The 25,614-nt window shown below is 43.9% G+C and overlaps 1 protein-coding gene across 1 annotated transcript in view; it reads right to left on the minus strand.

Moving 5' to 3' along the window:
- Positions 1 to 3,339: 3,339 nt before the first annotated feature.
- Positions 3,340 to 25,614, minus strand: part of DISP2 (dispatched RND transporter family member 2) — a 216,913-nt gene continuing 194,638 nt past the window's right edge. Inside the window, exon 7 of the mRNA XM_069208587.1 lies at positions 3,340 to 7,227. Coding sequence (XP_069064688.1) covers positions 3,808 to 7,227 — 3,420 coding nt within the window. The 3' untranslated portion in view covers positions 3,340 to 3,807. The remainder of the gene's footprint in view (positions 7,228 to 25,614) is intronic.

The following is a 25,614-nucleotide window of genomic DNA, read 5'->3' on the forward strand; positions in this document are numbered from 1 at the left end:
TTTACACTTGAAAGCACATTTTTTGCAAGGGCATGATTTACTTTTATAAATCAAAATATGAGTTAAAAATCCTTCTATTGCTAATGTTCCAAGCACACCCCATATTTCAAAACATTTACTCCTCAACTCCCTCCTTCATTCTTCAATACAACTTGTGTCCCTTCACTTATTGAACCAATGTGCATCCATTGAAATGCATGCTAAAGTCATTATGGAGCAAAAAAGGAGCATCATGTTAATTACCATCCATTAAATTGTGTATTACAAAGGGGGTTATGAGTTATGTCTAAACTGCAGTACACCTGTTTTGGTGTAGGCCCTGGAGCATATCTTGGCAATAAAGACTTCCTTTTGGTAAATGTAATGATCTCTATGTTTAAACTCAACCCAGTTTTTCTTGGGAATTTTAAAGGCATAATGTATTGTGATCAGCTGAAATTACCTAATACTGAACCTATAAGAGTTTGAAAACATTAGTTTTGTATAGTATGGCAACCTGAGTGATCAATTAATTTTAGGTAGCTCATGCAGATACAAAATGGTACCCTTTAAAAACAAGCTGCACACCCTTTCCAAGGTCTGACTGCATTTCTACAAGGGGGATACAATGGGAATAAATAATTTCCCTTGTATTCTGACTGCATTTTTATAAGGGAAATAAATAATGCTGCCATGCCTCGCAGAAAGTGCATAGCTTTGCATTCACCGAAAGTGCAAAGTGAGAAGGTAAACAAAAGCTGTATGGACCATTTCTTATTTCCTAAGCATTGATTTAAAACTTCCCTGGCAAATGAACTCCATAGGTGTTTTCAGGATAGAGGCACAAAATTACCATGTTTATAAGACCCTGCTACATCCTATGTTTTATTTGCACTCATACACAGGCACCAATACTTCAAACCCTAGTTTCTAATTTGATAACATCATAATACTGTTTGGGAACCTACTTTTTCAGTTTTAATATTTGCAGTTCTTAAAGCAATACCAGTACAGCAGGAAGATAATTTGTTTAGAAAAAAATCTCAGCTGCTATATTCTGATCACTGGATCGTCTAGTCCAAACATTGAGCATGTCTGACTTACTATTTGGTAATTGTATTGGAGCTTCTTTACTATGGGGTACATAATAATTCCAAGAGTTAATGGTTTCCTGAGAGGATGGTGTGGATATGTCAAAAACAGTTTCCCTTAGGGTTAGGTTCTGGGTATCCCTCTTTCCATTTAGGTTACCTTTCTCAGCCAGGTACAGTGACCCAAAGACATCCACATCTGATGAACTACTTGATTCAATCAGCTTGGTGCTCTGGTCAAGATCACTGAGACACGTTTCATTTGAGTCATTTAGGATATCAAACGAGCTTCCAGAAGAACAAAGGCACCTAGTAATCCTGGTAGTGAAAATACTTACATTTGCTTTTCACTTCTGCAAGGACAATCCCTCTTTTAGGATACGTTGGCTTAACTTGTTACATTTAATATGTGATCACTTTCAATTGGGAGCAGGTAGAAAGGTTAAGGTGGTGTCTAAGGAATTTTAATTTAAAACCTTCTTCATTTTACATCACGATTCTGAAAATGCCACTTTTAGATAGTTCAGTTACAGAAATAGCTAGCTAGTGAATCATTTGTAAAGTTATTTAAAGAAGCAATACATCTTAGTATTATATTCAAAAATGGTTATCAACAGAATACAACTGAAGCCAAAAGACCAAATAACTAATCATATAAATTGATCAAAACAAGGAGTAACAGACACACACAAAAAAAAAGTCAAAGGAATTGTATGTATTGTTTGTAAGTGGAAAAAATAAGAATTGTAGGGCACATAAGGCATACACAACCCAACATATATTAATCACATATATGTACATTAAATCAAAGTCTCATTTAACATCATAGATTAATGCATGTAAAGTCCACTGTCTTCTTATATGGAATCAGTCTTTTCTATGCATCGATTGATCCGAAGATCCAATCATTAATGTATGAGAAGTGGAGTAGATGTCAGTGTTTTGTCTCTTGTGTCACTAGTATGTGAGACCATTCTCAAGATGATAAGAGGGTTTCACAGTGACTAACAATAATAAGTAAATGTAACTGGCAATAGTGGGCTTAATATATTAATTGTTAAAAAGATAAAGAGTGATTCAGATAAGGACTAAACATGCATGTTTTGTCACAGTTGGAGATTATTTATTGTCAATTTGTGCTCCATTGAGATTAACAAGCAAGAGCAGTCGGTGGTCACCTCCCATACCGACTTGTAACCGCCAACTGCTCTTGCTTGTTTTATTCAGTTTTATTCTGTTGATAACCATTTAGATACATTGCCTGTTTAAATAACTTTACAAATGATCCCCTCGTAGCTATTTGTTTTGGTCAATATTGATACTCATGCTCTTGAGGGGTTATTGGGTTGCCCATCTTGTTTGATGTGACTTTTAGAAAGTTGGCATTTTCTTGTACTAAACATTTGGTGCCCTGCTGCCTGTATCCTGGGTCACATGACTAGGTCTGACTGACAGTTGGTCTTTGTGTATTACTCTCAGACAGTAGGTCAGTGGGAAGATAGGTGTTGACAAGATGGGCCACCCTAACAATGAGGGCGGGGTGTCACCCAACACTATTGCACATCACAAAGGTTCTGCCCGGCACATTGACAAAGGATTTGTCAGTCTTTTTTGCCCCCTGACGGGCTGGGGCCAAGCAGGGAGGAACAAAACTTCAAACACCTCTGAGGGGGATTACTTCTAGAAACCTCTCCTACTTCAAAGTGGGCACTAGGTATAACAAGTGGATCTCAAGCCCCAACTCTTCAGTACACCTCTGGACCTGTTGAAGACTCAGAAGGACTGCTGTGCTGCACTTGCAAGAAGGACTTCTACTCTGTTGCCCTGCTACCCTCCTGCCTGCTGCCCTGCTGCCTGAGTGAAGGACTGGACCGGCTCTTGAATCCAGGACCACCAGAGTGACTCCAAGGGCCAGTTGGCCGGCCTCCCAATCAGAGCCGTTGAGACAGAACAGCCTCCAACATCCAGCATCTGGACTTTGCCTACTTTTAGTTCTGTCCCCCGCCTCAAGTGGTGCCACCCTGCCCTAGATCCTTGGAAGTGGGCTTGAAGGTGCTCTGCCAGCCCATATGTGGTCCCAACAGAACAGATGCAGCACTATGCATTGCCTTGCAAGACTCACCGTAACCGTAGCATAATGCATCCCTGAAGCAGGACTTCAAATTGCCATTGCAACTTCTTTGCACTGCTGTTTCACAACGCATCCCCAAGCATGGACTTCGCATTGCCACCACAGCTCCTTGGATCCACCACTGCATGACACATTAGTACATTTTAGTTTTAATTTCCCTAGTATTCTGGCTGCACTTTTACAAGGGAAATAAATAACGCTGCCATGCCTCACTGAGGTGGGTATTTCCACAGTTAACATGCCACATAGAAAGTACAGAGCTTTGCATTCACAAAAGGGCAAAGCAAGAAGGTAAATAAATACTGTATGCAACATTGCTAATTTCCTAAGCATTGATTTAAACCCATCACAGAACATTAGCAAATGGACTTTCAAGGTGTTTCCTGGATAGAGGTACAAAATGACTATGTTTATAAGACCCTGCTACATCCTGTGTTTAATATGCACACTCATACATGGACACCAATACTTGCAACTGTAGTTTATCTCATTTGAAGACATCATAATACTGTTTTGGGAACCTTCTTTTTAAGTTTTTATATTTACATATCTTAAAGAGACACCAATATTTTGACAGCAGGAAGATAATTTGTTTGGAAAAAAACCTTAGCTGCTATACCCAGAATTCTGGTCACTAGATCGTCTAATCCAAACATCGGGCATGTCTGGCTTACTATTCGGTAAAATTATTGGAGCTTCATTACTGTAGGGTACATGATTTTTCCATGAGGTAATGTTTTGCTGAGAGGATGGTGGGGATATGTCAAAAACAGTGTCCCTTAAGGTTAGTTTCAGGGTATCCCTCTTTCCATTTAGGTTACCTTTCTCAGTGAGGTATGATGACCCAACAACATCCACATCTGATGAACTAATTGATTCAATCAGCTTTGTACTCTGATCAAAATCACTGAGACATGTTTCATTTGAGTCATTTAGGATGTCAAATGAGCTTCCAGAAGAACAAAGGCACCTAGTATATTTATATCCTTCTGCCTCTGGCAGTTGTTCCGTTCCAGACCTGGATCTTCTCTGCTGTTGAACGCTGCTCCCTTCGTCAGCAGATGCATCTAAGTGGACTTCTTTTTCAATACTTGCAGAATGGCGATGGTCAAACACAGATCCATTCCAAACCCTAGGACTGTATTTTTGGCATCTACAACCTCTACAGAGTTTATTTCTTAAAGCTTCTGTTTCTGTTTCAAAGCTGATTTGCTTGTAAGGTGATGATGTCTGCATGGCAGAACACTGCCCAAAATCCGCTTGATGACTGACAAGGTTCTCTCCCATTTTTGGTGCGTCAACCTTAAGAGTGTGATGGGTTCCCACCCTGGAGGACTTGTTTTCCTGGAACTGCATATCTTCTGAGAGGACTGAGGGTCGGTTGGACAACTTGCTTGTACAAGTGCTATTATCAAAACTGTCACTGCGTTTCCGAGACAATGGCTGAAGTTCATACTGCTCAGTCTCTGCATTGGACTCTTGATCTTTTCGTAACTTTATCTGTTTCTCATTTCCTACACAGGTGAATGTTCCATTTGGCCTAGGATCATCCTGATACTCCTTTACAGCGCTGCTACATGGCCAAAGAATCTGTCCAAAATTTTTTTCAGGTCCAAAGAAACAGCATAAAGACTGGAAAAAGAAGCTAGCGAATCCACAGCTTATGCACTTGATCATCATAATAAATATCCCTAGTTTTCTATATGCCAACACAGTTGCTGGCAACATTATAATCCCAGCAGAGAACAAAGCAGAAGCCCCCATGGCTGTTGCACAGCTCATCTGTTTGATAGAAAAAGCCACACGAGTCAAGCGATCAGAATGTGGGCACATGTGGTAAGAAATACTGTAGTTTACGGTAAAGTCAACAGAGAGACCAACTGCTGCAGAGACAAAAAGAGACTCAACTGCATTAAGCTGCCATTCTAAAAGGACCAAGAGCCCAATGGTCACCAATACTGTCCCTCCAATGGCTATAACAGAGAAAACACTGAGCACAATATTCCATGTAGTAAGTAGTAGTACCACAAATGCGATGGCTATGGACAAGCCGGTTACCACTATGGTTTCTGTGCTCAGACTGAGCTGGAGGTTATACAAGTCCAAGTTACTTGTGAACCACCCATTTTGAAGCCCAGGCGGAGCTGCCCTTATTTCATTCGATAGCCAGTGGCTTATTTTGTTGTAAAATTGCCTGGTTGTACTGTAATTGAAACTGTAATGATAGTCGGTCTGAAACTCCAATACTAAAGCAGCTATATTTCCATCCACATTAAATCGTAGACCCAAATCATTTGCATTGCTATGATCACCTCCTTGTTCCATAACCATCATTTTTATGCAGTGCACAAAGACATCACTCCTGTATGGGAAGGGGAAGTGGTTGCAGCACAGATTAAGGTTGTGATCTCCCTTGGAGCACTGGCGACTGCCCATCCACTTTTGGAAATCCTCCATGAAGCAAACTGTGGGTTTCTTTTCTGAACTGAAATAGTAAAAAGATAGATTTTTTACTTTGTGGCAGAAATCAAGCAACCACTTCTGGGCGTCAGAGCTCTGGATGGAAAAGGTAAGATCAGGCACAAGTGTGCCATTGCTTTTTGGATTGAAATGATCCCCATTGTCCACAGGCATGATGCCCCAAACCAAGGTTATCGGCATTTGCTGCCCTTCGCCATGCTCCTGTCTTTCAAACATGAACTGGTGGCAGTACTCTGCATCATATCGTTCAAATGGGTGACTTAGTCGGAATACTTGGACAGATGACAGTTCAGAAGTGGGAAGTTTCAGTTTTGGGCTAAAGCACGAAATGTACGCACCCCCTATCGCTAAAGCAGTAAACCAGCAGATCCAGATGTACCGAAATTTGATAACACCACATGGCAAAAGTTTTTCAAACAAAAGTTTTGAAGTTTCAGACACAGTTTTTTGGAGTCCCCCAAATTTTTGGTGGAGGGACAAAATAATTTTTTTGTGCCCATGGGTATTCCAATATTCGTCCACCTTGTAGGTACAGTTTGTTGCTATGTAGCGTTCATAGAGCACCATAGATGCAGGAAGCCAGGTCACCATAAAGGTCAAGCTGATAAGTACAGAAGTCCCCATGTAGATGGCAAAGCACCGAACAGCAGTAATTTTGCTCATGTAACTAGAGTAGAATGCGGATCCAGTCGTGAAGCATGAAACCAGCATAAGATACCCAAACTGGTGCATGGTTTGGTGCACCCACTGCTGCAAACCTACTGTTGGGTTCTGCGTTTTATTTAAGTTCCACAAGTCATAGAACACAAAGGTGTGATTGGCACTTATACTGCTGAGCAGGACGATCGCTATGAGGTTCACAAAAGGGAAATAGGTCACTCTGAATGCTACCTTGTACAAAAAGAAAGAAATGATCAAAGAGCTGATAATTGCCATCATAATCATAAATGTGATGAAAACAGAGCGCAAATAAATAGATATACTTAGAAAAATTACTAATATTGCCAGAACAGGATACACAGTATCCAAGACCAGGTAGTGCTGAAATAACTTCTGTTTTAGTCCAAGATCCATCCCAGTGATTGAAGTATAGTTATCAAAGAGTTCCCAGGATTCAAGGTTGTCCAAGTAGATACTCATCATTGATGGTCCTTTCTTTGCAGGTAAAAACAACACGCTATACTTCAGTGAAGGTACCTGGTAGTTGGTGGTCTGGGGGCTCAGGAAGTCTTTATCAACAAGGAAATGAAGGAGTTGGTAAATGGCACTATATCGGGTACATTTTTCAGGAACTTTGGCACACTGGGGATGCTTCTCTGTTTCAATGCTGGGACCTAAGCACGCCGGAACCAGGGTACCTCGGTGGTAGTCTGGTGCACAGGAGCGAAGTACTGTCAGAGTATGGGAGATATCAGCCTGCGTGATCTCGAAACATGAAGATCTATTGTAGAGGACGGCAATGTAGTTCCCGAGAGACCAGCTGGGGCAGCACTCGTTGGCTTCTGTACGTTCACACAGCTCTTCAAAACTTGAATGGGAGCGGATCTGGGAATTAGTAATTAAAAATAGGTGGTTAGCCGAATATGCCATTCCTTTACATAGCAATAGCACCAATACACAGTAGTGAGAATTAGAATGAACAATGAACTATACTAAGTATTGTCTTATAACATATATATATTTGCTTTTTCCAAAGTATAACATCACATCAATAAGAAATAGGCACTTGAAATGATTCTTCAGCTCAGCACTGTTAATATGGCTGCAATGCAGATGGCTCCTGCACTGCTTCTATAGGAAAAGCTGTCCTCTTCATGTGTACAACAAATTACTAAATCATAAACATCTGAAGCATTGTCTAAAAGCAGATGATTATTAACATATTGGCCGTGTGCACTGCATCCCCTGTAAAATGATTCATTTGCAAAACAAAAGCAGATGTGGAAAACTGCAAAAGGCTCAGGCCTACAAGAGGGAAAGGCAGAGCTTAAACCATGGCCTATTTTCAGAGTTGTCCTTTCAGTTTATTGTTGCCCTCTTAGAACCAGTTCCCACTTTCTCTGGACTGCAAAAGGTGTTTAATATTCTGATACTACACATGGAGGCGTGGCAATGTACACTGACCACTTGAAGAAAATGTAGTGTTTGGATGGATTCTGTGCTCTATATCTAATATATATTAGTTGACAACTTTAAAAGCCTTCTAACATTTAGGCTGTGTCTTTCTAGCATGTAGCGACCTGTTGATCAGTAGCGTAACAAAAAATAATGGAGCCCCTGCATATTGTAAAGGGGGTCCCCTGAGTGTCCCATCTCTCCCAGATCTTCATTGGCTATGGGCTGAATGGGGGCCCGCCTGAGCTGAAGAGGCATGTGTTACGCCCCTGCTGTTGATGTTTATTGCAGGGTCTTCACTACAATGTCAAACGAATCTTACAGATACAATTCAAACACGTGGCCAAGCAATTTGTACTCAGTGGTGTGCAGTATTAAGATATGTTGCTTCTAGCAGTCACCATGTACTGCTGAACTAATGCAATTTCTTCTACACAAAAATGATGATTAACCTGCAGCGTGCCCAGATAAACTCCATTTGCTTTATCTTCAGCATCAACGCCATGAAAGCCTTAAATAGCTGCAAAGAAAACACAAGCGTGACCTACAAAGTCATCTATGACCATGCACCATGGTACATCACAATTGTGCTTGTAGTTTATAAGCCAGTCACACACTTATCTTGGCTCTTATAACCTGCTGGCCAAATAACACTATATTGAAAAGAGGGTCTTCCCCTGTTAACAGCATTGCATGTAGAAATAACCAACCACACATTTTAAGTTTTGAACTTGTAGTGAATCCTAGTTCAATTTAATGGGATAACAGGAGTTAGCTTAGCCTCTGGCTTGCAGACTCGTGCTCCTGTCACCTAGTGACTTTTAACCTACTTAGCTTGCTCTGTCTTAGCCCATTTTATTATTTAATTCTTCTAAGATGGCTGCCTTGTTGATAGTTAGACCACTTGTTATGTGTTACATTATCAGTGTCACCGCGCTAAGGTGTCAAGATCAAGCAACAAAGACAAACAAACAGTAGGTGTTCACACATAGGGATTTTCCCTCTCTAAACTTTCGAGGGATTGTTTATATTAATTGCCGTCCCAAGCATTGTAGTGTGGTTAGTTTTACATATCCTTTGCGCATTAGCTTCAGGCTTTAGGCCTTTGTGCACTTTGCCCTGAATGTATTTTATTCATTTGCTGACAGCTTGGAGCCTCTGTGCACTTTGCTCTAAATGCTTTTTATTAGGCTTCGTACTGTTATTTTTCAAATAGCCAGTTCTACGGTGTTGTTTTTTATTCATATCACACTGTTTTGCCTACTTCAGCAGTGGAGTTCTCCATAACATATTCACTCTGTGCTTCAGTCAAGGATACAGTCTGGTACATTGCCGATAGACGTGGTAGGAGTTTAGATTTGGCATTCCTGCGTAGGGACATTTTGTGATCACGATGACATGTTAGTTATAAAATCACTTCCTTGTCCCAATACACGCAAGAGGGAGATTCCGACCAGGGAACCACAACTAGACGCTGACTGCCTCGTTGCAGATGCTGAACCAGATCACAGGCCTTTGCTCAGGTATGAGGGCTGATGTCTCCCCAGTGATTCGGAAAGGCAAGCTAGAAGCTTAACATGCTGTGCTCTAAATAGAACAAGCAGAGTCAGAGTAGAAACTGTTAGACACTATGATAGCTTTGTTCTTAGGTTTTACTCTCCTAGTGACTATTTCAATCCTACTGTGTTGTATTGTTCTGGTTATTGCGGCTCACGCCTTATTATCTAAAATACAGTCGTTTTATTAAAACATTATATAAAACTTATACTGTCTTTGTCATTTGTATATGAGATCATATTGTAAATGAGAGTTGGTTTGGATCTGAGTGACCACGACTTCCCTGAGAAGTTCCAAAGAGGTCATGCGCTCGGCTGCCTAATCATTTCTTCCCCGTGGGAGAAATGAGGCACTGCTAGTTAGCCGGAGAAAAACCAGATTTAGGGTGACAGAGGTCCTTCCAAGTGGGTCAGACTCAGTCCCCCACACCGTGAACGATCCTGCTACCTAGAAATCCAGTAGTCTCATTTAGGATAATGAGAGCCCACGCGACATGGCGCCGCCGTTTGGTCTGGCTCTAATATTTAGGTCCGACTGACTCTCTCGGTCTCATATATATTTTGACTCCTCGGTTCCGTAAGCGGAGACGTCCGTGGGGCTGAGGGTTTCCGCCACCACGGGATAGGTACATCCTATTGCTTAGTGGTTGGTTGTTCAAGCTTGAACTTTGAAAGGAAAAACCCCGATTTTGGTGTGCCTTCTCTGACCTAGTGCTGTTTGAATACATGGCGAATCCAGTTGTAGTGAATATAGCACTTAATATGCGACATCCGCTCACAAGTCACCTGATAGCACATGGACTGGCGGTCCAGGGGGGTCCGGTCACTTTTGTGGTGGACGCCCATGCAGCCTATAGAACAGAACTTTTTTATTCTTGGGTCGTATTTCCAGCAGTAGATGGGGGTACAAACACTTTTCACAAATACACTGTTGCGAATGTCCCTGGACAATACAGGGCTTATGCATACTTAGAGATACCTTTATCTTATCAAGAACACCATAATTGGCTTGATGGCGCCCTCCCACACACAGTAGCACAAGTAAGGTTAGGTCCTCTGAGTAATGATAGTCCGACCTGGCCTTTATTGGCTACTTACACACTATATCCTGCGGTTGCTAATTTGGCAGTGGCTGACGTGCGTCGTTTATATATTGACTTAGCAACTACATACAGAAGACTGGTTCAGTTTGTAATGCAGGCATTAAATACTAATGCAGCGCGTGCTGCTCCGGCGCACCCACAAGCAGTGGTTCCGGGTATTAATCCGGCCACTGTACACTCAGTTATGGGTAAAGTACCGGCTAAACGTGAGGAAACTCCGTTTTGGCTGGCGCAAAAAATTAATATGCTGGAAGCAGTATTTCCCAATACGGGACCTCAGGATAAACATAGAATTTTGACGATGTGTTTGCCGTATGTGATGGTTCCTACTGTGGATTATTGTAATACCTGGGGCACGGTGTTTGCTGCGCTCTACACTACGGCACACGGTACACCGACATTAGCTAATTTACCGGAGGTGCTTAAACAAATTCAGGATGAATATGGGGCTGCCCCTGCCTTAGATTTGGGCATGCAGTTGATGGGCAATTTTGCCGCGGTTTCTTCTATTATTTTGAGTAATCTCAAGGGAGAGGCTGTAGCACTCTCAGTGCGAATGCGTCTTCGGGACGTTCCGCAGATTAATCAGGAGCGGGAACTTCCGAGAATAATAGCAGAAACATATTCCAGTATTGGTCGCGATAGCCTAGGGGCTAGACCACAAAAACCCCAAGTACAGGGTAAAAATAATAAGGATAATGCTAAGCAACAGCAACCTGAGGGTGCTAAAAAGCGCTGGTAAAAGAAACAACAGCAAACACCTAAGAAAGATGAGGGACAGTCTCCACAACCGGAGACCCCGCAGAATAGGTATAATCTCAGGAATAGGGATAATTTGAAAACGCCTGACCGATATCAATATACTGATACACACCAATCTCGTTCCTTTCAGGACTCCTCGGACAAGAGAAATGAGAGAGGTGGGCGGTCAGAGCGGAGAAATGATTACGTGAAACCGAGACAGGACTCACAACGCTCAACAGAGGTTTCTATTAAACAAGAAGAGAAACCACTACAGCAAAAGCAACAATTTAAAAAGAAAAAAGTGGCGGCAGTCTCAGTTAGACATGCCGCTCAAGAAGAGAGCTCTCTTGACGAACAAGACATGGGCGTTGGCACTGTTAGAAAGCGCGGCAGAGGTCACAATAGTTCGCCGGAGTCTTCTAGAGCATCTGGAGGTGAAAGCAACTGATGACTTCATACAAGTCGAAACGGCGGATATGCGAGTCTCTGATCCTGATAGAGTATATAAAGTGACTCTGCGATTAGAAGGGGACATTGACCGCATTGTACACGCCATCTTTTGGGACCATGTGGTAAAATCATATGATGTTCTGTTGGCCGAACAAGATTGGCCACCTGACTTTGTTTGCGACTGTCCGGTTGGGGAGGAGGTTATTACACCTTCCTTCTCACCACTTGTTCCGAGAGAACTGGCGGAGTCCTATAGTAAATCATGGGCTCTGGCACAAGCCCCCGCCCTATATAGAAATAACGTGGGGTGGGATAAGCAATCACCTTACCATGTAATTCCAATAAAGGGCGAACCTCAGCCACAGCCGCAGTATCCTATCAAATTTGAGGCAAGGGCATCGGTTAGGAAAATTCTTACACAATTGGAGTACCAGGGTGTAATTGAGCCCTGTGTCTCGCCGATGAATAATCCCTTATTTCCGGTTGCTAAACCGGACCATTCATATAGGATAGTGGTGGATTACAGACATTTGAATAGTCATACACGCACATATGCAATACAGAATTCACATAGAGCAGCGCTTATGAATAATATAGTGCGTAAGAAATACAAAACAACGTTAGATATCTCGAATGGATTTTTCTGCCAAAATATAGCGCCCGAAAGTCGGGACTATACCAGTTTCAGTGCATTTGGCTCTCAGAAATTTTTTTGTCGTTTGCCTCAGGGGTATAAGAATAGCCCAGGACTGTTTTCGGCTCGTGTGACTGAAATGTTGCACGAATTGGACCCTGAAGCGTTATCATATGTTGATGACATATATCTGACGGACGATGAGATTCTGCAACATCTAAGGCGCGTATCGCGCATTGTTGTAGGGTTTGCTGATATTGGCTATAAGTTTAATTTTAAGAAATCAAAGATTGCCTTCCTCAGTGTCATTTTCCTGGGATATGAGCTGTCGAGTGAGGGCAAGAGCTTAGCGCCACATTTTTTGGAGAAATGTGCTTTATTGCAGCCTCCGAATACGGTTCGGAAGCTCCAGTCATTGTTGGGGTTTCTGAATTTTGGCAGAACTTACATTCCTGATTATGCTACGTGTGTAAAACCCTTATACGAATTGATTCGCCCCATTTTTTCGAGTAGATTTTGGACGATTGAGCACACACACATACTACGAGAGTTACAGACTGATCTCTTAGCAGTTAAATACCTACACACACGGGACAATAAGACACATTTAGTCATCAGGGTGATACCTGGGGCTGTTGGGTTTACGTATGTCACCTTTAATGAGGGTGAGACAGTCCCGATTGCATACAAGTCCCACTTGTATTCTGCTGCAGAACAACGATTTGCACAGACTGAGAAAATGCTCACTGCAGTACAGATGGCTGTGATTAAAGAAAGACCGCTTGCCCAGGGCCAACGCATCATTGTCGTTTCCCCGATTCCGGCCTTAGAGGCTGTTACGAAAGCGAGTGTTCCTAATTCGAAAGCTTTACACCCGCGATGGATACAATGGGCTACGTCTTTGACAGCCACTGATGTAGATTACATATTTGACCCTAAACTGCAGACTCAAGAATTTCTTCAATATGAAATGGAGTACCCAGTTCCTGCTGGTACGTTGCCTATTGACCGATATCAGGTGGTCATGTACACCGACGGCTCTGCGCAACCAGCGGTTGGGACTAAACAACAGTATTCTGCTGCATGTGCGGTGGTGAGCGGCACTATGGAGGGGGAAGTGTTTTGCCCCCGACATACTTACACTAAAACTTTGGGGGATTGCACGGCACAGCTGGCTGAGCTCAACGCTCTATTGTTAGCGTTGGAGCACGCGGATCCGGCGACTTTGACCTTGCTGGTCTGTGACTCCTACTACTGTGTTCAGTCTTTCAATGAATATTTACACTATTGGAAGTTAAATGGGTTCAGAGATTCTAAAGGCAACACCATTAAACACAAACTGCTGTGGGGTAAGGTTGCGGCTCTGAAAGAAACGCTTCCTAAAGTCCATGTTGTGCATACACTTGGACACCAGCGCGTTGGAATACACGTTGCTGCGAATACTTTGGCTGATGAAGCCGCAAAATCAACAGTGGCTGTAGCCACTGTGGCCGCAGTGACTCGTTCGAGTTCCAAACCAGACACAGAGATTTCGGCCTCCATAAAAGCTACGGCTGATGGCATGCCATTTCCTAAAGGATTTCCTTCTAAATATAGTTACTGCTTGAGTAGTGCGCTAAATGCGATTGTTAATATTCCAGGCATTGGTGTACGTGTACTACCCAATAAAATTGAGAGACCTCGATTAATTTCTGCAGCACATGATGGGGTGGCGTCTGCACATGCTGGTGTGGCTGCCACAATTTCACTTTTACAGGCTCGTTACTGGTGGCCTGGTCTCTATAAAGAGACAAAGCAATATGTCCTTTGTTGTGACGTTTGTCAACAGAGTAAAGCTTTGTCGGCTAAACGCCCGCAGCAGACACCCCTTCTGATTTCAAATAAACATTTACAGTGTGTGTACTTGGATCATTGTGGTCCGCTGACACCAGATAGTGCATACAAATATATTTTGGTTGCTGTAGATTCGTGCTCCAGATTTGTGTGGGTCTGGCCACAACGCTCGGCTGACGCTCGGACTGTTATTAAAGATTTGCGCATCTTTGTTGATACATTTGCAGTTGCGGCTTTTCATTCGGACCAGGGCCCTGCTTTTGCCTCTAAGGCATTCAGGGACAACATGGCTTCGTTGGGGGTCCAGCTCCAATTCTCGTCTCCATTTCATCCTGAGGGAAATTCTGTCGTGGAGCGTTTAAATCGTGATTTAAAGCAATCCTTAACGGCCAGGGTTATAGGTACGGGTCGTAGTTGGCTAGCCCACCTGTATGGAGTACAGAGAGCACTTAATAACTTGCCTAGAAGGTCACTGGTGGGTCGTACTTCATATGAGTGCCTGTTCGGAACACAAATGTATGTTCCTGATCTAGATGGTCCTGGTGTGGAGGCGGCAGATACGCCCTTTGACATAAATGATCGTGTCACTGTTTTGCAGGATTTACAACAATTCCGTGAAGATAACTCTTCTGCAAGTACTGCTTCCACAGGAGTTAAGGGTGAACCAGTAACATCTACTGGTTGGATACCCAGGATTGGGTATCTAGTGCGTGAAAAGGTCGCAGTGAAGAAAGAATTTGGTCCTTCTTATCGAGCACCAGTCCCTGTGTTAGGGGTAAGCGGCACGAGAACAGTGATTTTGCCGCCGCTGCAAGGGGCCAAAGGAAATTGTTTTGTTTCCATTGATAATGTCAAGTTACAACATGTGGCCGATTCTGCACAGCAGACCAGGAGGGACACCCAGTAGTTCCGGAATCCCTCTCACTACTGGGGATGAAGTCCCGGTGCAGGTGATTTACACCAACGCTGTTTCCTCTCCGAGCTTGGGGAGGGTGGATGATGATCTTGCGATTGTTCCACAGACGACGATTAATATGGAATCTTTTGATCAAGTTGCTGTACGTTCTACTGATGTTTCTGAACATGTGGTTTATAGCGTGCCTAGGCGAGAGCCTCCATCTGCTTCTTTGTTCACAATTGCACCTTTTGCAAGAACTGCCTCTGGCTGCTTCAACAACGCTGATGATGCAGTGTCCAGCTCCTCGTCCTCGATATCTTCTGTCCGAGGTCCACGTAAGCTGCTGGGTTGGCTTAAACTCACATATTTTGTTTGTCCTTGGAACTATTTGTGGCTTTTTATGGCTGTAATGACTCTTTTTTTATGGTTGGGATTTGTGGTTACTTTTTTTCTAGTAATACATGGTCATTTTCTTCCTGATCGATCTGACATTGAACACGTGGAGACTGTGTTAAAACCACATTTTTCATCTCATATGGTTCGAAGAGACTTGTCCAATGTAAACATTTCTGCAATACCGATTCCGGATGGGATTGTGTGGGATAAAGTAATGTTTGATATATATGGTCCCACTGAATTGATTCAAATACCGTATATCCTCAAGCTATCAATGAATGATATTGTTATACCAGGCATTGTTTCTGATGATTGGGATGTGAAGACAGTAGATTCTATGCTAACAGATTTGCAATATTATACTGTCTACGACGAGGAAGATGCTTACCAATTTAGAGATAATCATGGTGACATGTTTTGCTACAACTATTATGGACACCACTTTATTCATAAAGCTAGTAGCCCTAAGTCCATATTTAATTATCTGCAATGGGAACATTGCTCGACTCCTCCACAAGGGAGTTCGAAAACGAATTATGATAAATTTGCATATTTTTCTGGGCATAATCAACGAAATGCTAAGTCTTACTATTTTAAAGTTACACCGTATTCTAATAAGCAAATGTTATTGACCGATACTAAATTATTGTATTCAAATTTGTTTGTATCTAAACTTTCGGTCGAGGGGTATGAATACTGGTTTAAGACTGTTGACTTGAAAAGTGTTTGGGGTACAAAAAATTGGCAGATGCAAGGCAGGGACACATTATTTAGAGCATGTCTTATCCCGGTGCAGATGATTTTCCTCAATGACACAGTGCAACAGACTAGTTGTCTGGGCTTGGCAACAGTTAGAGTTGACTCTGCCTAGTATACCTGTCCCTTCCAAATTAAACAACTGACAGCACTATGTGAATGCTACTTTTAGTGAATTTACACATTGGGTCCAGAATGGTACGCTTAACACTTCATCGCTACATCCGGGCGGGTGATTATTATAGCCTGTGGACATTAATAAGTGTCATCAACGTTTTGTCACCTCTTCAGGGGGGTTCAGGACTAGAAGGGCAGACCCTCGCTACATTTCACCAGAGCATGGTGATATTATAACTACATACAGCGTGGGGAAGCTTTGTCAGCAATGGTTGAAGTCATCCACGCTGGATGCAGTTAAGTCACATCTCACGTTACTGTCTAATGATACTGATTTACGAGATTTTTTGTCAGGTCCCAAGGTACCATGGAAGAAGAGATTTTTGTACGAAGTTTATAATGAGATTTGGAAGCTTTCACAACAGGAGGCTGCAGCCCGGTTGAGGCAGATTGATCAGGAAAATCTGCTGCAGACTTTGGGGGTCATTCTGACCCTGGCGGTCGGCGGTCTTTTTTCATGTATTCTGACCATGGCGGTTACCGCCATGGTCAGCCACCGCTTCACCGTTCCGACCGCCACGGCGGTAATGACCGCCGGGCTGGAGACCTGGGTCTCCAGCCCGGCGGTCGTCACATACCGCCGGCGGTATTCCAACCCGCCTGACCCTGGCTTACCGCCATGGATTTCATGCGGTTGGGGACCGCCATGCAATCCATGGCGGTAAGCACTATCAGTGCCAGGGAATCCCTTCCCTGCCACTGATAGGGGTCTCCCCCACCCCCAACCCCCACCCCGACTCCCTCCCCTACCCCCCCAACACCCCTGCCACCCCCAAAAGGTTGCAGGACCCCCGTCCCCCACCCCGATCCCCAACATATACACACACATACACACATACAGGCATGCATTCATGCACGCATTCATGCACATACACACACCCCCCCGCATTCATGCACGCATTCATGCACATACACACACACCCCCGCATTCATGCACGCATTCATGCACATACACACACCCCCCCGCATTCATGCATGCATTCACACGCCCCCTCAATATACACACACGCACACCCCCATGCACGCACACAACTCACAACACCCCCCACCCCCCTTCCCTAGCGGACGATCACCTTACCTGTTCCTGGTGATCCTCCGGGAGGGAACGGGCAGCTCCGCCGACACCGCCACGCCAACAGAACACCGCCACAGCGAATCACAAGTCGTGATTCGCTGGGCGGTGTTCTGTTGGCGTGGCGGTGGAGGTGGAGCTACCTCCACTTCCCCGCCTGCCGCCAGTATGGCTGTTGACGGCTCTTCGTCCGGAAACGGGCGGAGCGCTGCCAACAGTCAGAATGGCCCATGCGGAAGACCACCAGCACTGGCGGTCTTCCGTACGGCGGTCCCTCGGCGGTCTATTGAAAAGACCGCCGAGGTCGGAATGCCCCCTTTGTCTGTTGTTGATAATGGCATGCATACCCTCTCTGATCGTGTTTACACGATTGACAGTATTGTTTCCTCTGCTATTGACATTATTAAATCGGACATGTCTTCTTTATATCATGGGCAGAGTCAGACGCGGTCCATCATGCAGCTGGGTTGGACTCTTCAGACCTTGAAGGCAGGTCGCGTTTCATGGCAGCACATTCGTGCCAGAGAGATCTTTATCTCCTTTAATTTGACTCGTCAACAACAACTGATGGCTAAAGAGGAAGCGACGTATGTTATGTTGCATATTGAAAAATTGGAGAAACTGCCTTTCACGGTTGCTGAGATTCCTTCAGCTGAGTGGTTGATTCATGGGGTTATTAGTTTGCCTATCTCCACTCTGCAATTTACTTCTTATTTGAAGCATATTCCGGTGGGTAGATATGAACTACTGGGAGACAGTTACATACACGAGGTGTGGGAGCTTCCATTTCAGTACAGATGTATTAATGGTTTGAGGGAGGTTTTTCTTAGCGGTAGTGAATGTGAAGCTTCTGTCAGCCATTCCATGGTTTGTAAACAGCTGTCCTTGCACAGAGCGTGTAACGCTTCGATTGCTAACTTAGCTTGTTATCTGAAGGGAGTTCCAGTCCCGGATATTAAAAACACTTTCCAGGTGCTTTCTAACAGCAGTTACATTGTTCTTAACAGCGAATGCTGCTGTGGCATGCGTGCCGGAATAGTTTACGTTGTCGTTGTCAACAAGGCCGTTACGTGCTGCGGGAATGTGTTGTTTCCCCCCACTCAAATTAGGGAGGTAGCGGACATCTGGCCTCATATTGCTACTTCCAAGGTTAGTTTCGACAAGTTGAGTCGACTAAAGGCTTTATTGTTTCAGAAGCATGTGGTCCTTACATCTGCTAGCGAGACCTACGCACTTCAGGTGTCATCGGCGGAAATACAGTCCCTTTTGAATACTAACTTTCCAAGTCACTTCGGTGAACTGGTGGGGCGTATATTTAATGCATCCAGCACAGCTGGTATTGCACATTTTTTCAAAGCCGTTGGTGTTGGTTTTGCTCACACCTTCTCTTCCATATTCGGTTTAATACCTTCGGCTATACACTCTATTTTCGGAAGCATTTTTGGGGGTTTCCCGATTACTTTGGCTTTGTTGGTTGGAGTCTTGCTGTTATTGCTATTTTTTCGCAATGGCTGTCCCGCCACGACGAGATCCTATATTGCTGCTCCCGTCAGCGCAGCTGTTTCGTGAACGCATGATGCAGCATTTTGGAGCTACACTCCTGGGCCATTTGGAGTGTGACTGGTCTCTGTCATTCAGACCGGTTTTGGATTGTGTGCAACCCGTGTTTCGGTGCCTTTGGTGCTCGTTTGAACATGCACTGGCTTTCTGCCTCTCACTGCAGCACCCTCCAGTGGTCGATCCTGATCTGTTGATGTTCCCAATCAGGGCTCATTCCCAGACTTGTGCAATACGGTTGCGTTTGCTTCGTGAGGCGGTTTATGAGATTCCCTTCCTGGAGGAAGATGGTTTTGTCTCATTCATAGGCCCTGCACGGGGTGCCGCCCTGAATGGTTTTGGGGCTTTGGAACACACCTGCTCCGTGGTACTTTGTGGCGTGGATCTTCCGATATTGACATATATCGAAGTGGAGGAGCTCCTACGTTCTATTGCTTCTGTCTGATAATTGGATTTTTTTCTCCTGCAAAATTGACACTAAATTGAATTTGGCTTTATCGTCATATGTTTCCTAAATTTATGACTTTGTTGTCTTCTGACCTTGTCGAAATATATGGTTTTATATATTGCTTATATTTGGGGCATACTTTTATATTATTGGAACCACTTGCTACCGACAAGGGGAGGGTGTAGTGTGGTTAGTTTTACATATCCTTTGCGCATTAGCTTCAGGCTTTAGGCCTTTGTGCACTTTGCCCTGAATGTATTTTATTCATTTGCTGACAGCTTGGAGCCTCTGTGCACTTTGCTCTAAATGCTTTTTATTAGGCTTCGTACTGTTATTTTTCAAATAGCCAGTTCTACGGTGTTGTTTTTTATTCATATCATACTGTTTTGCCTACTTCAGCAGTGGAGTTCTCCATAACATATTCACTCTGTGCTTCAGTCAAGGATACAGTCTGGTACATTGCCGATAGACGTGGTAGGAGTTTAGATTTGGCATTCCTGCGTAGGGACAGTTTGTGATCACGATGACATGTTAGTTATAAAATCACTTCCTTGTCCCAATACACGCAAGAGGGAGATTCCCACCAGGGAACCACAACTAGACGCTGACTGCCTCGTTGCAGATGCTGAACCAGATCACAGGCCTTTGCTCAGGTATGAGGGCTGATGTCTCCCCAGTGATTCGGAAAGGCAAGCTAGAAGCTTAACATGCTGTGCTCTAAATAGAACAAGCAGAGTGAGAGTAGAAACTGTTAGACACTATGATAGCTTTGTTCTTAGGTTTTACTCTCCTAGTGACTATTTCAGTCCTACTGTGTTGTATTGTTCTGGTTATTGCGGCTCACGCCTTATTATCTAAAATACAGTTGTTTTATTAAAACATTATATAAAACTTATACTGTCTTTGTCATTTGTATATGAGATCATATTGTAAATGAGAGAGTTGGTTTGGATCTGAGTGACCACGACTTCCCTGAGAAGTCCCAAAGAGGTCATGCGCTCGGCTGCCTAATCATTTCTTCCCCGTGGGAGAAATGAGGCACTGCTAGTTAGCCGGAGCAAAACCGGATTTAGGGTGACAGAGGTCCTTCCAAGTGGGTCAGACTCAGTCCCCCACACCGTGAACGATCCTGCTACCTAGAAATCCAGTAGTCTCATTTAGGATAATGAGAGCCCACGCGACAGCATGTCTGTTATCTGTTGTTTGAGAACACACCTACGTCAGGGGTCCTTGTAGATCTGTATAAATATATCGCACTTTAGACAGATAATCAGAGGGATTTCAACCAGAGGGCATCGCCACCATCGCTGATATCGATGCTGCAGTCGTCTTAGCGCTGACCCAGTCTTCGTGTCCCTGCGGAGTCTGAGATAGAGACCTCATTCCAAGGTAACGAGGGTTGGGGGCTCCTCTCATGGACATGGAATTGGCAGATTAGGTTTAGCAAACCCAGCTCTCCTTTAGGTAGGAGCTTAGGCCTCTCACATTAGGGTATTAGGGCATAGTACATCTTATATGTCTTTTCTATGCATTGCAAGATGGTGGGGGTCTTTGTAATAATGACTCTCGTCTTCACAATTCTGTTTCTTGCATTATTCATTATCCTAATCATTGCAGCCCATGCAACTTATCTCCGTTTAACCACAACACTCCCTGAGATGTCTTATTCTCGAGTCCATGCGTAAAGGCTGCCGCAAATCACCTTTTACTATTGTGTTTCTGGTGAGGTGCTGCTAGTGAGCCGGTAATGTTGGGACAACAGTTGCGACTTGTTGTAGGAAAGGCGTACTCACCTACAAACAAAAGTACTGTCATCCTTAAACCAGCAGTCTTGCCCAGAGCAAGAGTCCAAAACTACGACATGGCGCCACCAACGATGGTGTTTAGGCACTAATTTACGGATTCCCCGACTATCACTGTCTCACAGACAACAGGTACCCTAAGTACCATTATACGGATACGTCCGTGGTCTTTGGGAAAATCCTCCTCAGCCGAAAAGGTAACATCTGATTAAGCTGTAGGTTGTTTGAGCTCGAACTTATAAAAGGACTTTACTCCCCATTTTTGGTGTTCCGTTTTTATAAACAAATATGGCTAACGCCATTGGCATTCCTGAAAATGCTAGACAAGCACTAACACAAGATTTATTAATGCATGGCCTTACAGACGAGGGCGGGGATGTTACTCTTATAATAGAAGCTAATGAAGCATACCAAACAGAAACATTTTACTGTTGGGTCACCTTTCCTGAGGTCGACCAAAGAACACATACGTTCCACACATATGAAATTGCGAACGTACCTCAACGGTACCGAGCATACGAGTATCATGAAATATAGCTCACATACCAAGAGCATCAGAACTGGTTTGAAAGCGCCCTACCACATATACTACAAAGAGTGAGGTTAGGTCCATTAAGTAATGACGGACCAACAAGGCCTATGTTTGCCACCTACACACCTCACCCAGGCATACAAACTATGCCAATAGCAGATCTGCGAGATTTATATAATGAATTAGTGACATTATATAGACGATTTGTTCAGTTCGCAATGCGAACATTGAACACAACACCAGCGCGTCCAGCACCGCCAGCACCTGGTGGTTATCAATTGGCTACTGGGATTAATTCAGAAACAGTACATACTATTATGGGTAAAGTGCCCGCGGAACAGGAAAAAATACCGTTCTGGATTGCCCAGAAAACTAATCAGCTGGAAGCTGTGTTTCCCAATACGGGACCACTGGAAAAACATAGACTGCTCACTATGTGCTTGCCTTTTGGGATGGTTCCCTCGGTGGATGACTGTGCCACATGGGCCATATATACTACCACACATGGTACCCCGACACTTGGCAATTTACCGGAAGCGTTAAAACAAATACAAAATGAGCATGGGGCTGCACCAGCCCTGAATTTGGGGATGAAATTAATGCGTGACTTTGACGCCGTATCCTCAATAATACTCAGTAACATTAAAGGGGAAGCGGTAGTACTGGGGATACGCCAGCGTCTCCGGGAAACTCCACACCAGGAACAAGAGAGACAGCTACCGAAAATTATTTCTGATACCTACACTAGTATAGGACGGGATAGTTTGGGAGCCAAACCAAAGAAATTGGAGTTACAAGGTACCACCCATAAGGAGGGTACAAAGCAGGCACAAGAGGGCTCTAAAAAGCGCTGGGACAAACAAAAAGATTTCAAACAAAGAGAGCTGATTCTCCACACCCGGAGAACTCCGAAAGGAGATACGATCTCAGAAATAGGGAGAACGTTGAAACTCCAGACAGATATACTGATTCACGTCCCTCTCGTTCCTTTCAGGACGCACAGGATAGACGTAGCGAGAGAGGGGGCCGTCAAGATCAACGTCCTGAGTACGTGAAAGAAAAGAAGCACTCGCCACAGTCTACCATTAAAAAAGAAGAAAAGACTACTCAGCAAAAGCCACAATTTAAAAAGAAGGTGGCAGCATTGACAGCTAAAAATGCCAGTATACTTGGGAACACTGTTGAGGAACAAGACGTGGGCAGTGACTCTGTTAGACAGTGCGGCAGAGGTCACGATATGTCACCAGAGTCTGAAAGATCATCTGGATGCGACAGCAACTAGCGATTTCATCGCAGTTGAAACAGCAGATGGCAGCGTTCTCCCCCCGATAGGGTTTATGATTTAAAAATTCAGATAGAGGGAGACGTGGAATGCACTATTAGTGTGATATTTTGGGATGAACTTACTAGTGATATCCTATTAGCCAAAAGAGACTGGCCACCTGAACACGTCTGCAAGCTCCCACATGGGGAAGATGTAATTTTGCCTTCTTTCTACGATCTTGTTCCGGAAGCAGACAAAGAAGCCTATGCTTTCTGAATGGGCTTTAGCGCAGGCACCTGCGTTATATTGCAATCATGCAGGTTGGGACAAGGAGTCTCCTTGTCATGTTATTCCCGTTGGGTCTACGCCCCAACCGCAGCTACAATATCCCATTAAACATGAAGCAAAAGCTCCGGTGAGGGAGATCCTCGCCCAACTTGAGTACCAGGGAGTGATTGAGCCCTGTACATCTGCCATGAATAATCCGTTATTCCCTGTTGCAAAGCTGGACCATTCATATAGAATAGTCATTGATTATAGACTCTTAAATAGTCATACACGTACATATGCTATACAAAATTCACACAGCACAGCACTAATAAACAATATAGTGTGTAAAAAATATAAAACAACATTAGACATTTCTAATGGACTCTTCTGCTAGAATTTAGCACATGAAAGTCGGGACCTGAGTGCATTCTCATTTGGCTCTCAGGAAACGCTTTTGTTGTTTACCTCAAGGCTATAAAAATAGCCCAGGGCTATTTTCAGCCTGTGTAACATCAATATTACATAATATTGATTCCGAGCTGTTATCCTACGTGGATGACATATATCTCACAGACAACGTCCTTGACATTCATCTTGCGAGGGTTAATCGGATCGTTTTTGGATTTGCAGACCAATGGTACAAATTCAATTTCAAGAAAAGCAAGGTAGCCTTTCTTAGCGTATTATTCCTGGGATATGAGCTATCAAACGAGGGTAAGTGGCTGGCCCGCACTTTCTAGAAAAATGTGCTCAACTGCACCCTCCGAACACACTTAAGAAACTACCGTCATTACTAGGTTTCTTTAATTTTGGCAGGACATACATTCCAGATTATGCACAACGGATCAAGCCACTTTATGACTTGGTTCAGCCCAATTTTTCTAGCAGACACTGGACAATTGAACACACACGCATCCTTAGGGAAATGCAACAGGCATGCTAGCAGCTAAACACTTGCACACACGTGACAATACAACAAATTTGGTCATCAGACTAATTGCTGGTGCCATTGGATTTACTTATGTCCCCTTCAATGAGGATGACACAGTACTCATAGCATATAAATCACATTTATACTCCAATGCTGAACAGCATTTTGCACCTACAGAAAAGATTCTGATGGCAATTCAGATGGCCGTCATGAAGAGAGGCCACTTGCCCAGGGGAAACGTATTATTGTTGTCTCCCCAGTGCCGGCCTTAGAGGCTGTCACCAAAGCAAGCATTCCTAACGCTAAAGCATTACATCCACGTTGGATTCAATGGGCAACGTCTCTGACCGCCACTGATGTCGATTACATTTTTGATCCAAAACTTCAGACACAAGAGTTTCTCCAGTATGAACAAGAGTACCCCGCACCTCTAAATATCTTGCCACTAGACAACTACCATACTGTCATATACACTGATGGTTCAGCACAACTGGCTGTAGGTACTAAACATCAATACTCAGCAGCTTGCGCAGCCATGAGCGGAGTGATGGAAGATGGAGTCTTCCATCATCACAATACCTACATGCAGACCTTAGGGGACTGCACAGCCCAGTTGGCTGAGCTTAAAGCTCTTATTCTAGCGCTCGAACACACAGAGCCAGGATGCCAGACTTTAATAGTCTGTGACTCATATTACTGCGTTCAGTCCTACAATGACTATCTCAATCATTGGAAACAGAACGGGATTAGAGATTCTAAAGGGAACACCATTAAACACAAAATATTGTGGGGGAGGGTGGCTAATCTTAAGGAAAAGCTGCTGTGTGTCCATGTAGTCCATACATTGGGACACCAATGTGTAGGAGTACACGTTACCGGTAATACATTGGCTGATGAAGTGGTCAAAGCAGCAGTAGCTACGGCTTCTGTGGCTGCAGTGCCTCATTCTCAGACGAGATTGGATAATGAAATATTGATTGCTGTTAAAGCTTTGGCTGCAGGCAAGCCCCTTCTGAAAGGATACCCTACGAATTATACTTACCATATCAGTGCGCAGAATGTTGCTTACACAACAATTCCTGGGGTTGGAGATCGAGTGATCCCCAATGAAGACCAGAGATTAGATCTAATTAAAGCAGTGCATGAGGGTGTCGCTTCTGCACATGCTGGTTTACAGGCCACAATAACACTCCTACAGAAACACTCCTGGTGTCCTAGTCTATGCAGACGAACAAAGCAGTATGTCCTTTGCTGTGACATTTGCCAGCAGATCAAGGGCTCTAGTATCAAACGCCCACCGCAGACATCCCTCTTAGTGTCCGACAGGCCACTACAGTGTGTGTACCTGGACCATTGTGGTCCCTTACAGCCTGATGGTGCATACAAATACATTT

Source organism: Pleurodeles waltl, chromosome 9 (assembly GCF_031143425.1).
Source record: "Pleurodeles waltl isolate 20211129_DDA chromosome 9, aPleWal1.hap1.20221129, whole genome shotgun sequence".
NCBI classification, from domain to species: Eukaryota; Metazoa; Chordata; class Amphibia; order Caudata; family Salamandridae; genus Pleurodeles; species Pleurodeles waltl.